Below are 15,774 nucleotides of genomic sequence, written 5' to 3'. Positions count from 1 at the left end.
GTTCATGTTTCTCTCTGCCTCAATCCTGTCCGTAAACATTTAAGATGCATGAATTGACCTGTGAATATACAAGTTAACAGCTTCAGTACGTGCAAATGTTATAAAACTTTGGGCCTGCCCAAATAAAATAGATAAAGCAATTTTTCTTTATCACAGATTTTTTCTGTTCCTCCAAGGAGCTCATTCCATCTTAGGCTAATTTACTTCACACTTGACAATGGACAAAAGAGCATGATTGGCTGAAGCTCATGGCTGATCCTTCTGAGTCCAGTCTGACACTGCTCTGCACTCTACGAGACACATTATGCGCTGGGATGATAATGAACACTGATGGCTATGTTCAGGCATAACTCTGTGATGTGAATGAGCCTGGGGCTTGCACACAATTCCTCTTCTGCCTTGGCATGGCCACAAGGAGTTCAGAAGGTTTCACTTCCCTTTTTGCTTATCCCTGGCATCTTGTTTAATTCAAACTGACAAGTTGCTAGTTTAAAAGAAGCCAGCTCTTTCCTCCTCTTTGCATTGGAGGGGAGAGTACGAGTTTCTGACACATATGCTCATTCACAACACTCTAAACCAAGGTTTATTTTAACATCCAAACGCATCCACTGTGAATCACATTTGCATTCGTTTCTTCAAATGTGAGTTGAGCAGTCGCTTATACCAGGTGTGGAACAGCAAGATCAAGGGTGGTGTCATTTCTGTAATCCTTAAACAAATAGTGTTTCACTTGGAGATGCTTTGTTTCTCTAAAACTAATAAAAAGCAGTTCTGCAGATGAGACTTGCTTTTCTTTCTAAGAAGCAAAATAACTTTAAGACAAAAATATGTCAGTTTTTAAAATGTAGCTCCTTAAGGAAGACCTTAGGAAATAATTCACTACAATAGGCCTTTCTCTTTTAAGCCTCATTTTGGCGTGTAACATATGAAGAAAGGGGGGAAGTACTCATGTCATTAAAGAGATATGCTCACCTAATTGCACTGTTTCCACAGTTTCAAATATTCCTCATTTATTTTTCATTGTTAAATCTAGCTACTGATTTGTCTCTCGCTGTCTTAAATGCTACAAAAAATAGGTAAACAGAGTAACAGAAAATACTTAAACAATTGTTTATATTTAAAAATCAGTTTTGAAGTTATCTAAGCTGACTGCAGTGTGTCAGAATTTACCTGGGGGAAAGCTGCTGGTCTTGTATTTAGTCACAAGGAAGTGTGTGTTTCTCAGGCATGTCTTTTTATCACACAAGATGTGGCACATGTATTTATGGGCCTATTTTCTGCACCTAGATGCGCTCCAATTCACCTTGGTGGTTGGATGTGATCCAGTCAGCAATACAATATGCTATTGATGAGGAGCTTGTTCAACGGGTGCAAAATGATCTTACTAGCAATTACAAACAACAAACTAATAAACTCTCTATGGCAGACAAGTAAGTCAGCAGCTACAAAGTAATGTTCCTTATCATAATTCTCAAGTTTTACTCAGTTTGTGACAGCTCATACACCATGCCCCAGGCACTGCTTGCTTGCAAACATCTGGGCTATCATTTAAAATTTGAAAATGCTTCAAGCGATGTATGTATCCAAATACAACTTTGGTTTTCAAAAATGTATGTCTTCTGTTCCCTTTTATGTTGATTTAAATCTTAGTTGTGCATTAGGTGTATTTTTATGTTTGAGATAATAGTCTATGGATTCATTCATCTCTTTAGCAATTATTTTTGCTCTGGAGCGTAACATTTTTTAAAAAAAAATTACATCATTTCACTCTTAAAGCACCATTTTCTAGGAATAAGTAGAATTGTATGTATATTTTAAAATATCAGCTTGGTCACTGGCAATTGTTCTCCCACTTTGGGAGTGTCAGATTGCTTAAAAGTATATATTGGTGCATGCTCTACATTGACTTGCCTTTTCAGAAAACTGCAATTGTCTTGTATAGGCACATTACCTCACTTATAGGCTACTCACAGAGATCGCTCTGCATTCTGCCAAAAGTCAAAAGCAGAAATGGTTTGCAAGCTGTTAGCCACATAGCCAGTTCTGAATGTTCCCCTGATAAAAATTTGAAGTAAGGTTTGTATCCTCATGCCATTCAGCCAGAAGAAGTTGCATACAGTATATGGGCCGTGAGTCAATCCAGTGATTTCAAAATAAAGTTTTGACTTTTCCTGTTTTTGCTAGATTCCGTGACTGCAGAGGCCTTCAGTACCTGCTCACAACTCAAATGGAAGAAGTAAAGAAATTCCAGAAACGTGTGAGAGAGGCTGTGAAAAAACTGGAGGGCCCTCCTTCCAAAGAGGTTATCGAGGCTGCCACTATCTGCCATCTGCGCCCTGTGAGGTTGCCCCTAAACAAGTAGGTGTGAAAACACCTAGACCTCTGTCACTGGGATTCCAATTAGCATTTCTTCTAATAATGAGACACATATCCCACAACTGTGTGTGCATGGATCCTGTTGAGTTTTTAAAAACCTAAATATATTTTTCTGATTCTCATGTTATATTTCTTATTAGGCATCTCAGTGGGGTTAGTTTCCAAATCTTTTTATTAATTGAAAGAATACTGATACCAAACTTTGGAAAATTTAATTGTTTATTGATCTTCTAAATGGTTCTCTTTGTAATATCTTGTATTCCAGCTGTGTCTTCTGTAAGGCTGATGAATTGTTCACAGAATATGAGTCAAAGCTCTTCTCCCATACGTAAGTGATTTTCTCCCTTTTTGTGCACTTGTGATGAAAGCAAACTTCTTTCATTGATCAGAAAGCAGTTTCTGCTGTGACCTTCTATATCCTTTCTGGATAGAAACAAGGTTCCTTCTCTTTGAGAGCTGCTCCACCTCTTGGGAGTGTGAAACTCAGGTGAATTATGTTCTCTTTCACTGTGTTCTTGTGAGGAGAATTGGTATAAGTTTTAAAATAAGGTCACTATATCAAGCACTGTAGTGTTTGTTTGCCTATTATCTTTGATTTCATTAAGATTCATACGGACTTCAGATATGATGACGACTATAATTCTTCTACATTATTTAAGTGTAAAGGGACAGATGGCAATCTTTGAAGAAATGATAGAAGATGAAGACGGTCTGGTTGATGACCGCTTACCTACCACAAGCAGAGGTCTCTGGGCAGCAAGTGAAACTGAGCGCTCTTTGAAAGCTATACTGTCTTTTGCCAAAGCTCATCGAATAGATGCCAAGGCAATTGAAGAGGGCAGCATCTTCTTGGAACTTTTTGAAGCATGGAAAAAGGAATATAAGGTACAACAGCCAGAAGAAATCATGGTGAAAAGTTCAGAACATAAGGAGCATTTTAAGTTGTTTGGTTGATATGCATATAGACAACTCATGCATAACAGTCATAGCGATTGATTTATTTGTAAACCTCCTTTCCACAAAAGCATGCTTAAAGCTGCTTACAAGAATTATAATGACAAGAGTCATAAAACAGCAATATATAATGGTGGCGCTGTGGTCTAAACCACTGAGCCTCTTGGGCTGGCTGATCAGAAGGTTGGCGGTTCGAATCTGTGCGACGGGGTGAGCTCCCATTGCTCTGTCCCAGCTTCTCCCAACCTAGCAGTTCCAAAGCATACCATCTAGGGGTCCTTTACCTTTAACTTTTACCTAACAGATAATCATTTCATACAATGATAATTTATTCAATAAAGAATAAGGATGGTAATAATACATAGCACATACAACCACAACATTTCATATGTGTGATCAGTATGTATATTCTTATTGCTGTGTTAGGCAATTGTCACAAGCCACCATGACCCCTTGCATTTCATAATCTTTTGACTTCACTGTTCACAGTTGTTTTCATTTGTGTGGAGATGCACATAATGTAAATGATCTCAGTGGGTAAATATGTAACTAAATATGTTGGGTAACATATATTCAAAAGGTTCTGCTCTGATTAATGAAAGGGTATGCCACAACAAAATGGTTAATGTGCCACAGAGCTCTTTGTTATAGATGTTCCCAAAGCAGTTTTCTCTAAACTAAAGGGCTCATTTTGAAATGTCATTCCCAGCTCTTCATTGCTCATGTCTCAACCCTTAAGTGCAGGATGAAGGCTTTGTCATTCAGGCAGTCAAATTACTGGTGCTAATCAGCCATTTATGACATTAATGTCCTTCTAGTGTTGCTAGTGGGGAACAAATTGTCTCTTCACATATGGTTGCTTTGAGGACACATATGGAGACCTGTTACCAGTGACAAAAAAGGCTGTGCATTTGTATCTTCCATCTGTAAAGTACTAGTAAACTTTCAATTGGCTATGTAGTCTTTGCAGTACTGTACCTGGTAACTCTACCAAGGCCTCGTATTCTGTGCTGCATGGCAGCAGCATTTAAAAACTGAAAATTGATTCCTGTGAAGGCATTTTTAAGTTGATATAGTTCTTTATTCCTCAAACTATAGCTGTTGGCTAAGAGAATGAATTGTAAACTAGGAAGCTGTAGGTTAAGTCTCATTTTAGGCAGAAATTAAGTAGTCTTTAGGCAAGAGGTAGTGTCACAGCATTGGATCCATAGCTGCAATTTGGGGATGATAATAATACAGGCTTACTTCCCTAGGTCATTGTAATGATATATACATGATATATGTGCTAAGAGTACTGTACCTTTAAAATATTGACTTATATTTTCTCTAGTTTGGCTATGTTTCAAGTTATTTTGTGAAAGCAGGCTTTTTATTCTGTCTTTGGACCCTTTAAAAGCAATAACAACCAGGAATTGTGCATACTGAAGTGTGCTTAGTTTTGCGAAAATAGCTGGTTTTCCCACTCATAGCCAACACAGAATTTCTAGTTTACTGTAACTTACTTCTGTGTACCTGTGTGGGTGGGTATGCATATGTTTTGCACTACAAAGTACAGTAATTTTACAGTGCAAAGCTGTAATTTTCCATTAGATTTTTTTCTGTTGGTGTTATTTTGAAATCCTTAGTGCTGGGACACAGAATTATTTGTTAACAACAGCCTACTGTGCTGCTGCTGATTATCTTTTTATCTTCCCTTCAGCTGCTTCATGAATATTGGATGGTCCTCCGAGATCACGTGTCTGCCATTGATGAGCTTGCCATGGCTACAGAACGGTTTAGAGTGCGTCATCCGGAAGAGCCAAAACCCAACCACCCTGTTCTTCACATAATTGAGCCGCATGAGGTGACAAGATTGCATTGTATCTGAAATACAGTAGTGCTGATTAAGCCACCATTTGGGACTGCTGCTTGCCACTAAACAGGACTTTAAAACCTCAGTCCTGCTGTTTGTTGAATGTTCTTTTTGTAGCATCTCTTCATTGTTTTGGGACTAGATATAACTTGCACACCAGGATTATGTGTTTATTGTATTATATCTAGAGATTGCCTTAATGATCACTGAATGATTACATTTCTTTTCTAGGTAGAACAAAATCGAGTGAAACTCCTGAACGACAAAGCAGTTGCCAAATCACAGCTTCAGAAGAAACTGGGCCAGCTCCTCTACCTCACTAATTTGGAAAAGGTAAGGTTGACTTGCACCATTTCCAAGTTACATTCACGTGGAACCCTCTATTACATTGTAGATAGGATTTTCTCTTTAATCTTCCCTCGTATTGTTTGAATATCTAAAAGAAAGAAATGAGGGAACAGGGATTCCTACTTTGCATTGGCATTGTCCTCAAAGAGATTCTTGGAGCTGAGACAAGAAAAGCTGTGCTGAGGTTCTGCAGATTTTACCTCATTCTTTCAAGTATGTCCACTATGGATTTAAAGGGTACAGGATAGACTCAAAACTATGACTCCTTAAATAGCTGTAGATACTTATTGCAGATGTTTGTATAGCTATGTCAAGCAGCAGGATACCTTCCAGACTGTGCTTCATAGCTCTAAATTATACAGTGGACCCTCCAGACACGAACCTAATTCGTTCCAGGTGTCTGTTCGCACCCCGAAAATTACTTAAGTAGATGCACCATTTCTGTGCACGTGTGTGGTGCAGTTGAGCACTTCTGTGCATGCACAAGGTGCGTAGAGCGCTTCTGCGCATGTGTGCTCAGCAAAACCCGGAAGTATACACTTCCAGGTTTGTCGCATTCACAACCCGAAAGTTACGTTACCCGAAGGTAACATAACCCGAGCGTCCACTGTATACAAGTTGCTAACCTTCACATAACTGGGACTTTCTGCTGATTTGAATCACTGCAAACTGCTCTAATTAAACAAAAGGAAAAATCTCATTCTTCCTTAAATGCCAGCTTTGTAATTTTTAGATCATAGTTATGAGAACTATGCAAGCCATTTTTTGCACAAAATGAATTCATTCTCTCCCTCTCTTATATACATGAATTTACCATACTACATAGCTAGCTAATTCTCAGGGAAGTTTCAAAACCAGTTTGAAATACTGAAGCAGGCTGTTGCCTAAATGATAAAAAAGACAGAAGTCCCACTGGGCTTGTACAAGCTCATGGACACACCTAAAATTGTCTGGATTGTATTTTAAAATCATGACTCAGAATTACCCCCGCCCCCCGTTTGCCTCTTGGAAGTTTTCCATGGAGTTGTTTGCATTCATCAACCATAGTGCTTTAAACAATTCTTTTTAAGCAATATCTCTCATAGAAATCCTAAAGCGGATCACTGAATCTCAGACAGCATTTTCTCTTTTAGTTTTATAACTCCTGAAAAATACTGGCTTGAATCCAAATATGCCCTTCTGGTTACAGAAGGGCTGTTGACCGAGAGAGAGAGAGAGAGAGAGAGAGAGAGAGAGAGAGAGGGCATAGCATGAGAAAGTAACCCCAATTCAGGAAAGATTTTTCTTTTTGCACAAGTTTATTAATGGAGTTTGTATGCTACAGCTTGTATTGTATGTTTCTTATACTGTAATAATGTAATCCCAAGTAAATTATGGTACTGCACTGCAAGATGTCTTCCACAAGCTTGCACAAGAACACCTGGATAGCACTAACACACACATGAGTCTTTGAATCCAAGCTATTGCTTTTATTTTTCCAGGTATTGATTTATTTTTAACATACTTACAAACAGGTCCTATATAATGAATTGCCAAACTTACCAGGCTTTAAAGTTGTTCCAGCTTCAAATCATTTGTAAGATTACTTTAAGTATTAATTTACTTTTACTCGCTCACCCAAAATGTTTTCTTTAATACTTCCATAGTCTCAGGATAAAACAACTGGAGGAGTGAATCCAGAGCCATGTCCAATTTGTGCACGGCAACTGGGAAAACAGGTAAGAAGTTCACCTATGGATTTTTCTGTAGAGGATCTTAAGATTTCATATTTTTAAAGTTAGTGCCAACCAAACTTCCCTGGGGAGAGCATTCCACAGAGAACCACCACAGAAAAGGCCCGTTCTTGTGTTGCCACCCTCTGGACTTCTTTCGGAAGAGACACCTGAAGGGCCCTTGATGTTGATGACAGGGTCCAGATTGGTTTAAGTTGTGTTTTTATGCTCTATTTGTAATTATATCCATTTCACTAACTCCTTGTTTTTTACCTTTCTTTTGACTTTATAATCAAAAGCTCCTTGTGTGTAGGTAGGTAGGTAGATAGATAGATGGATATGGATGTAGATAGAGATACAGATACAGTGGTGCCTTGGTTGTCAAACTTAATACATTCCAGCAGTCTGTTTGACTCCCAGAATGGTTCAGAAACTAAGGCGTGGCTTCTGATTGGCTGCAGGAGCTTCCTGCACTCAATCAAAAGCCGCGGAAGCTCCGTTGGCTGTTTGACTTCCAAAAAACGTTTGCAAACCGGAACACTCACTTCCGGGTTTGTGGCATTCGGGAGCTGATTTGTTCGGTAGCCAAGCCGTTTGACAACCAAAGTAGAACTGTATATAGATTTATAGAGATAGATAGAGAGATATGAGAGATTTTTCTGATTATTCCAGAGATCAGTGTACAGTATGGGGTAGCAGCATCACTAATGGCTTCTTCCCTGATTCATGCCTTTAGTATCCTTAAGTAATGTGTACATATTAATTGCAACCAGCATTGTAGATGGATTTCTTCATGGAATTTAAATTCGAATGTTTAAAAATTACAAATTTCTACTTAGTTCTAATGCATTGTCATGTTTGCATGTGAACTCCAACATCACATATGTCTTTGCACTTACTTGCTGTTATTTCTCCCTCTAGTGGGCAGTGTTGACATGTGGACATTGCTTCTGCAATGAATGTATAGCTATTATTATAGAACAGTACAGTGTTGGCACCCGCAGAAGTTCAATCAAGTGTGCCATCTGCAGACAAACAACATCACATAAAGAAATCTCCTATGTCTTCACTGCAGAGGCAGCAAACCAAGAAGATGATATACCTGTGAAGGTAAACTGTCATACAGATGGGAACTTTTTATATTGATACAAGTTTCTAATCCTGTAAGAGTATTTACATTTTTCTTACTTGGAAGAAAGTTTAGATGCCATGCTGACTGGCAACAAACCTAGATTTTTAGGAGGGAAACCAAATGACTGATTTTTAATGTTTTAGTATGTTTATGTTTGAACTGAATTTTCTGTAAACCACCCAAGGACTTCAAACATTCAACAAATGTTCTGAATAAATAAATGGCAGCAGTCCGTTTTTTAAAAAAAACCCTTTTAATCACTGAGAATAATCACTGGAACTTGCTGGTAGTTGAATTTGATTTTGTGAAGTTTATAGTTCTTTAGATAGCAGAACATACTGATTAATCTGTTGATATTTATAGTGCCAAGCCCCAAATACCCTCCAACCATCAACCAGCCATTGGGCTGATTGGATTTCAATATACACACCCAATGCCTACACCAAAACCTTCTTACATCTGTAGTCATTAAAAGTTGTGGTCTCATTTAATCCCAGTACTGCTGTCCTGTGTCTTATTTTGTGTTACTTTACGTGTGCCCACTCCACTCACACCTTGTGCTCCACTGCACCTCAGTCCGCAACTAATTACTTTTAATTAAAAAAAAAAAATCACATGGAGGAACTTCTATTTGAATAACATTTTTGCGAAATGCTTACAAAGTTTATACATAACTTTTAAAAATAGGATAGATTTCTTTATGGAAATCATTTATGGCAAATTTCACTGTATATATTTATGTAAACAAACATATCAACACACAGTGTTACTGAATGACTTTAATCAGATGTGAACTATATAAAGGAAACATAATCTTCAATTTCTTCTTTTTCAAAGGGAAGTCACTCCACCAAAGTGGAAGCTGTGGTCAGGACTCTAAAGAAAATCCAGTTCAAAGATCCAGGAGCCAAATCCCTAGTTTTCTCAACGGTATATCTAAAAGTTTTAATAATTAAAACGTACATTATTCAAAAGGTGGTATATAGCTAGATTGTTTATTTCATACATTTTGTTTACTGCTCAATTGTAAATGCACACACACAAACCTCAAAGCTGTTTGGATTGGATGATGGTATAGCTAATGAAGATAATTTTAAGTTAAGATGAAATTAGGATACATGGGAAAGTGTATCTTCTAGTTTTCTTCCCACCTATTTTAGATGCTGGGTGCTCTGATAAGTACCATCTTGTTTGTAATATGGAAATATCTTTTTTATTTTATAGTGGCAAGATGTGCTCGATATCATTGCAAAAGCGCTATATGATAATAGCATGGAGTTTGCTCAAATCAATGGAATTAACAAATTTCAGGTATGTTTCTTCAACTGCTCACTGATTGTAATCTAATCCTTTGCTTTGTCTTGAGAGTATCATTATGAGGATTTCAGAGGACAGACGTCTGCCGGAATATATTGAGAGACAGGATTCACCTAACAAGTCCCATTAGCAGAAGCCCTGCTCAAGGGTTTCTGCTTGCACAACGGAGCTTCCTCCTATGCCCCCAAAATTGGGGGGGGGGCAGGCAAATTCCCAGGACTAGGAGGTAGGGAGAACAGGGAAGATTGTTCCATCTGGCAAGCTGAAATGCTTGTGCTGAAGGAATAATCAGAAGAATGTGACATTGTATTTGAGCTGATAGCACCTAGCACTTGCTTGGCGCAAAAATAAAAAGAATTAAACTGTCAGAGAGCTAGGCTAATTTCAGAGCTACTAGAAAGATAATGCCCACTCCCTGTTAATTGCAGCTAAGCAAGTCAAAATAACTCAGGAATGTGCATGTAAACACCCTCCCCCCAAATTGTGTCTGGACCAAGCTCCATCTGAAAAGCCCCCTCATGCCCACCTAGCACATTTAATCTCTGAGGTCATCAGAAAGAAAGGAGGCAGCAGCCAGGCAGCCCTCTATCATGCCTGAATACATCTGCAGCTGTACTTCATGCCCAGGCACCCTTCCCGCATACCTGTGCTCAGGTGTAGTGCACACCTGCTCTCTCTGTCTCAACACTCTCACATCACATCTAGCCTAAGACTGTTTATTGTGTTTTAATTATTTACAGTGATTTTAATTAGTCATGTGTCTGCTTAGGGAGCCAATTTTGGTTTATAACGTGGGATTAAAATTTAATCACCCATTGTTCATGTTCATTGCTGCTGTGAAGTTAACAGTGGCTAAGGGTTCCATTTCATGCAAGCTTTGAAACCCCTTCTGACTATCTTCAGGTCCTTTGCTGCAGTGGTGATGAGCTGCTTAACCGCAGGGAAGTGAGGAGGGAAAATTATTCTTCCAGAGCTGCAAGGGAAGGAATAGTTATAGTCATTGTTAACAGGAGAGAGTTATTGATGTATGTGCACCAGCCCTAAGTATTCTCGAGTTATGTGTGATCCATTACCTCTCAGGTCCACTCTGTAAAGAATTTAGGATTCAAGTGTCACTGGTCTGTCACACTTTATAGCAACTGAATTTGTTCTTAAATATACAGGGAGCTGATGAAGTTTTGAATATTATTCTTTATTTTGCCTTTCAGGAAAATCTATCTGCATTTAAGTATGATCCCAAGATCAACATATTGTTATTGCCTCTCCACACTGGCTCGAATGGATTGAATATTATTGAGGCAACACATGTCCTCCTAGTAGAACCTATCTTGAATCCAGCACATGAGCTACAGGCCATTGGCAGAGTGCATCGCATTGGGCAAACTAAGTAAGGATCAAAACTGTTTTGGGCTCACCTAACTGCCACTGAATGCAGTGTATGTATAACCACTCTGAGGTTTTCTACAGTTAAATGGTATATAAATTCTATGAAATAAATTAACTAAATAAATGCAGCATTAGGATTACACATAGCTTACAGCAATAAATTGAGAGTAAGTGGCAGGTCAGTAGAAACAGGAAGTACCAGCAGAACCAACCACTTGCTAATAATCTCATAATGACATTGGCTGGTCAACACCTGTCAAAATTTCTGTAGCCAGTATTGTCCTAAAGCTACATTATAATTCTAGCATTTTCTGAAACATAAGTGGTTTATAATGCACATCACATGCTTGTTGTTGGAGCTATTATAGAGTAAACAATAAAGACTATGAAGGCTGTAATCCTAAACTCCCTTTCTAGGGAGTAAGCCCATTGAACAAAGTGATCTACTGCGTAAACTTGTAAGGGATATCCCTGTAAGTGTAACAACGTGTGCTGAATAGTCTTTTCTTTCCCGAAAAAAAAAATCAGGCCCACAATTGTTCATAGATTCTTAATCAAAGCAACAATTGAAGAAAGAATGCAGACAATGCTGAAAACTGTAGAAAGGAGGTAAGTAAAGCCTGTCTATACAATATTTCATTTTTCAAATTTGTATTCAAATTTGCAAGGGCAGCTACCCCAGACATAGAAACTGAAATCCTAGACACTTACTGCTATGTAAGTAAGTCCTAGTGAACTCAATAGGACTTACTTCTGAGTAGATATGCATAGTGTTAGAAGCCAGAAAAAAATGTTAAGAAAAATGTATTATGGTGCAAGGGGAGGCATTATGCAAGTGATATTTCTGCAGTCACAAATGATTATGAATTTCTACACAGTACTCACAAATGCAACAAGTGGGCTTGTTGCCCAAAGAATATTGCTTTCCCCAAGCAAAATAAAGCCCTTTGAAGTATTGTGGAAATCAAACCCCTACAGCAGAAGAGTTCCCCTAAGGATCAAACATTTGAGTCCTAGGCAGTAAGTAACTGCATGCACACTTAGATATAAACTCATCCTATGGTAATGGTTCTCTTTGTCCTTTTGATTTGTATGTATTTCCAGATCTTTCATGTATGTAGAAAGCCCTATAATCAAAACTAGTGAGGTGGTTTGCCATCACATACGTTCAAACTTTACTCCTCATTGGCATTATTTTCAGGCTACTGGAACTGAAGAGCTTGGGGACATTTTTCCAAACAAAATTAAGACAGAGTGAATTTACAGCTTAGTCCACCTTTAAAACAGCTTAGTCCACCTTTAAAACCCAGTGCTGTGCTTTTGAGACTCTCCTTTTCAACCATGATCATTGCAACCTCTTTAATAGAGCTGCCTCTTGTATTTAATGAATGTAGATGTGAGCTATATTTCTCATATTTTAAAATGTATTTTTCCCTTCTCCCCTCCGATGTTCCCTCATCCCCCAAAGCCACTCTAGTTCTTCCATGAAGCAGTCGGAGGCCTCTGTGTTAACAGTAGCTGATCTCGCAGACCTTTTCTCAGCAGAAACTGAAGAACTTGAATGAAGCAATGGATTTCATGCTCTTTTGAGACCAGAAGAGGGCCATAACCTACTTGTTTTCTAAGCAACACAACAGAAATAGCTAACTGTTCAGAGGTTCCTGTAGATGTCACTAAACACCCACCCTTATTAGGCTTCCATGAACTGATAAGTCTTTTTAACAGTTTCCACTAAGTTATGTGGTTGTGGATTTCTCCAGCACATTTCTGTTAAGAAGAAAACTTGCACTTTACACAAGCACTACATTAAGTATAGCTTTGCACTTCCAAAGAACATGAACACCCCAGTACAGCTTTTGTTTTGTGATTTTCTTTTTTTAATGTATGACTAGTTGTGCCAGAAAATGGATGGGGATTCACATGCCATTGAAAGCAAGGAGTATGGGTAGATAGTATCCATACTCTGATGTACATCTGAGTTATCCCTGACATTCCTAAACCGACATGAGACTTGTTTGCTTAAGGTGTTTGACTAGACATTGAGGAAAGAAAGCTTTGCATGGCAGAAAAGAGTGTGAAAATCATGAAGCAATTCTTTTGCCTTCATTTTATTCCTAGAATTAATTACTAAAATAAGTTAGTGAGTAAGCAAATCTTTTTTCAGAAAGGGCTTCTAGCGGTGCTGACATATTATCATGCAAGTTTTACCAGTTAATCCTAGCTACTTATTTTTAGACACCACTTTGGCATTTGTAATCATTTTCTAGTTATTTATGCTGTGATATTATGTTATAGAAATCTGAAAATAATTTGCTTGTTTATATTTAAACGTTTGCTGTTAATGTCTGCTCTTCTCTTGATAAATTATGTCTTTTGTATGATCTTTTGTCTTGAAATAATAGCTGAAAACATCTGTTTGATAGATTTTTAAACATTCTTACATTCTTGTTTAAATTTTGGATTCTTGTATCCTATTAAACTGGTAAAGCTTCCTCTTGTGTAGCTCACTTGATATCTATTAATCAGTTTAGCAGCTTATCAGAATTACATCACAGGGCAAATGTTAATGCTAACAGATGTGTTTTCAACACTGAAAAATTAAATTGTTGAAACACTGAGATTCAACAAGAGCTTCGTGGAGAAGACAAATACTCCTGTTAAGAGGGAATTTTTCATAGTATGTCTTCACATGGGAATGCATATTAGAAGTAACATCCTCCTGGCTTGCTTGGGCCTTCACTTTCAAGGGCACCTCTCAAATGGGTATTTTGCATACTCATCTTCCTGCAGCATCTGAGCTACCATCAATCACAACTGTCTTTTGGAGTGTGTGGGAGGTGTTTGTTTGTCCTTAATCTTTACTCATCATTTGCTACCTTGGAGGTCTCTTATTAAGCAGAAAGATGGTTGAAGTGGAATCCACATGTGGAAGGAATAATATTTTTACACAGGGCTCAATTCCAACTTCATTTCCCTGCAAATAGCGCTTAACTTCAGTCCTGGGGACCAAATACAACTCTCCAAGTCTCATTGGCTGGCTCTTCAAGGTCTCTCCACACCACACAAGTACATTCTGGCCACACCCCTTGAGTGTTTTTACTTGCTGGTATGCATATCTTTGAGCTGCCTTTTGCTTGCTGTGGATGGAGGATAGAAAGAGGTGTGTGAGTGTGTGTACTGCACAAAGTTAAAAATTGCATGCATTGCTACACCTACTTTTGCATTTGGCCCCATTCATCACTCATGTCCTTCCCCCTACCCCAAAGTGATTGTGGTCCTTGAACTAAAAAAGGTTCTCCACCCCTGACCTAACCAAAACCAACATACCATCGCAGAATACTGTGATAGCATATGAACCTATCCTGAAAATTCTTAACATTGGTTCCATGGAACTGGGGTTTGTTAGGAAAGTGGAGATGAATCATCATTTAGCCATGCCCTTTCTCTAGAAAGCGTGTTAGCAGGGATTATTGGGAATGCCCAAAGATTGAGAGCAGGGTCCCAGAACAGACATAATTGAGGTGTGCGCTGTGTTTATCAGCCATATGAGTTTGTTTGTTTTTGTATGGAGCTGTTAGGCTTAAGAATCTTGGTTACTCTTATGTTAGCCACACCTGTAGAATAGATTCTGGTGACTGATCTGCTCTTTTAAATATACAGGTGTTATTTTACTATCTGTATTTAGTATCTTAATATTTTACTAAATATTGCAGATTGTTATTCTTCCCTTGTAAAATGGGGATAAGTTACTTAAGGATGTAATCATATACCTATCTAAGAGAAAGCCCCATTGAACTCAATGGCTTCTGAGTACACAAGTAAAGGATTGTGCTGTAACGCATGGGTTTTCTGTGAAGAAAACGCTGGATTATAAATCCATTTGGCAGATCCCATGCCACCCCATGCCACTTAATCTTTCCAAAGCAGACTTTGGGGACGTATTCTGAGTTGTTTTATGATTGTTGCCCTTGATTTAGTGTTAGTCCTCCCTGAGGCTCAGAGGCTTGGCAGTTTCCCTTTGGTTGCTAGAGCTAAAGCTTGTGCATGGATGGCATGTAAACATGGATGCCTCACTTTATTGGGGTGATGGATGTAGCTATCTTTAAGCTGCTTTAGACTTCGTTACAGATTTTTAAGATCATGTTTATTTCTGTTTAAGCATCTTTTTCTAACATCATTATGCATAAGGCAAAGAATATCTGAGCTAAAACATAGTACAAGTAAGCAATATATGTGTGTGTTTGTCTAAGCTCTAAGCTGCTGGTTCAGTCACAAGAGTTTCGACCGTTTCAAGGAGCTGGACTTGGCCTGCAACGCATCCGTTGGTACAACCAGCCTTTTTCTTCCTTTTTTGGTTGCCTGGAACATAAAAGTTGTTTACGAGAATGGTCATGTACTATAAACGTAGGCTTGAAAAAAAGATCCCACGCTGGGAGAAAAAGGAAGCCAAGGAAATTACTTGCTTGCTCCCAACCCCCCTCGTTTGCTCAGTCTGACAAAGATTGTGTCTGGTCAATGACATTAGGGCAGATGAATCACAATCTATAAATTGGCTGCAATGAAAAGTGTGTTTTAGAACTAACATTGTAGGAAAGCCAAGCCACTTTTGAGAAGTTATTCACTCAGCAACAGTATTCTGGGAATTTCTGTCCTTTTAAAAGCTGACCGAGCTTCAGTATGGTGAAAAATGCCAACTG

The 15,774-nt window shown here is 38.4% G+C and overlaps 1 protein-coding gene across 6 annotated transcripts in view; it reads left to right on the top strand.

Annotated features, from left to right (window-relative positions):
• The window catches only part of SHPRH (SNF2 histone linker PHD RING helicase), a 36,112-nt gene extending 22,543 nt beyond the window's left edge, over positions 1-13,569 (top strand). For 5 of the 6 annotated variants that reach the window (XM_053382105.1, XM_053382104.1, XM_053382106.1 and 2 more), the window contains 13 exons: positions 1,288-1,430; positions 2,185-2,358; positions 2,642-2,704; positions 3,036-3,261; positions 5,030-5,173; positions 5,414-5,515; positions 7,177-7,248; positions 8,164-8,352; positions 9,212-9,304; positions 9,599-9,685; positions 10,900-11,078; positions 11,606-11,686; positions 12,546-13,569. In XM_053382105.1, the coding sequence (XP_053238080.1) occupies positions 1,288-1,430; positions 2,185-2,358; positions 2,642-2,704; positions 3,036-3,261; positions 5,030-5,173; positions 5,414-5,515; positions 7,177-7,248; positions 8,164-8,352; positions 9,212-9,304; positions 9,599-9,685; positions 10,900-11,078; positions 11,606-11,686; positions 12,546-12,642 (1,650 nt within the window). In that variant the 3' untranslated portion in view covers positions 12,643-13,569. Of the gene's footprint in view, positions 1-1,287; positions 1,431-2,184; positions 2,359-2,641; positions 2,705-3,035; positions 3,262-5,029; positions 5,174-5,413; positions 5,516-7,176; positions 7,249-8,163; positions 8,353-9,211; positions 9,305-9,598; positions 9,686-10,899; positions 11,079-11,605; positions 11,687-12,545 lie in introns of those variants that run through there. The other variant, XM_053382107.1, reaches the window with a different exon arrangement.
• The last annotated feature ends 2,205 nt before the right edge of the window (positions 13,570-15,774 follow it).

This window comes from Podarcis raffonei, chromosome 3 (assembly GCF_027172205.1).
Source record: "Podarcis raffonei isolate rPodRaf1 chromosome 3, rPodRaf1.pri, whole genome shotgun sequence".
NCBI lineage: Eukaryota > Metazoa > Chordata > Lepidosauria > Squamata > Lacertidae > Podarcis > Podarcis raffonei.
The sequence above is the reverse complement of the archived record's forward strand: the minus strand, read 5'-3'. Positions and strand labels throughout refer to the sequence as shown.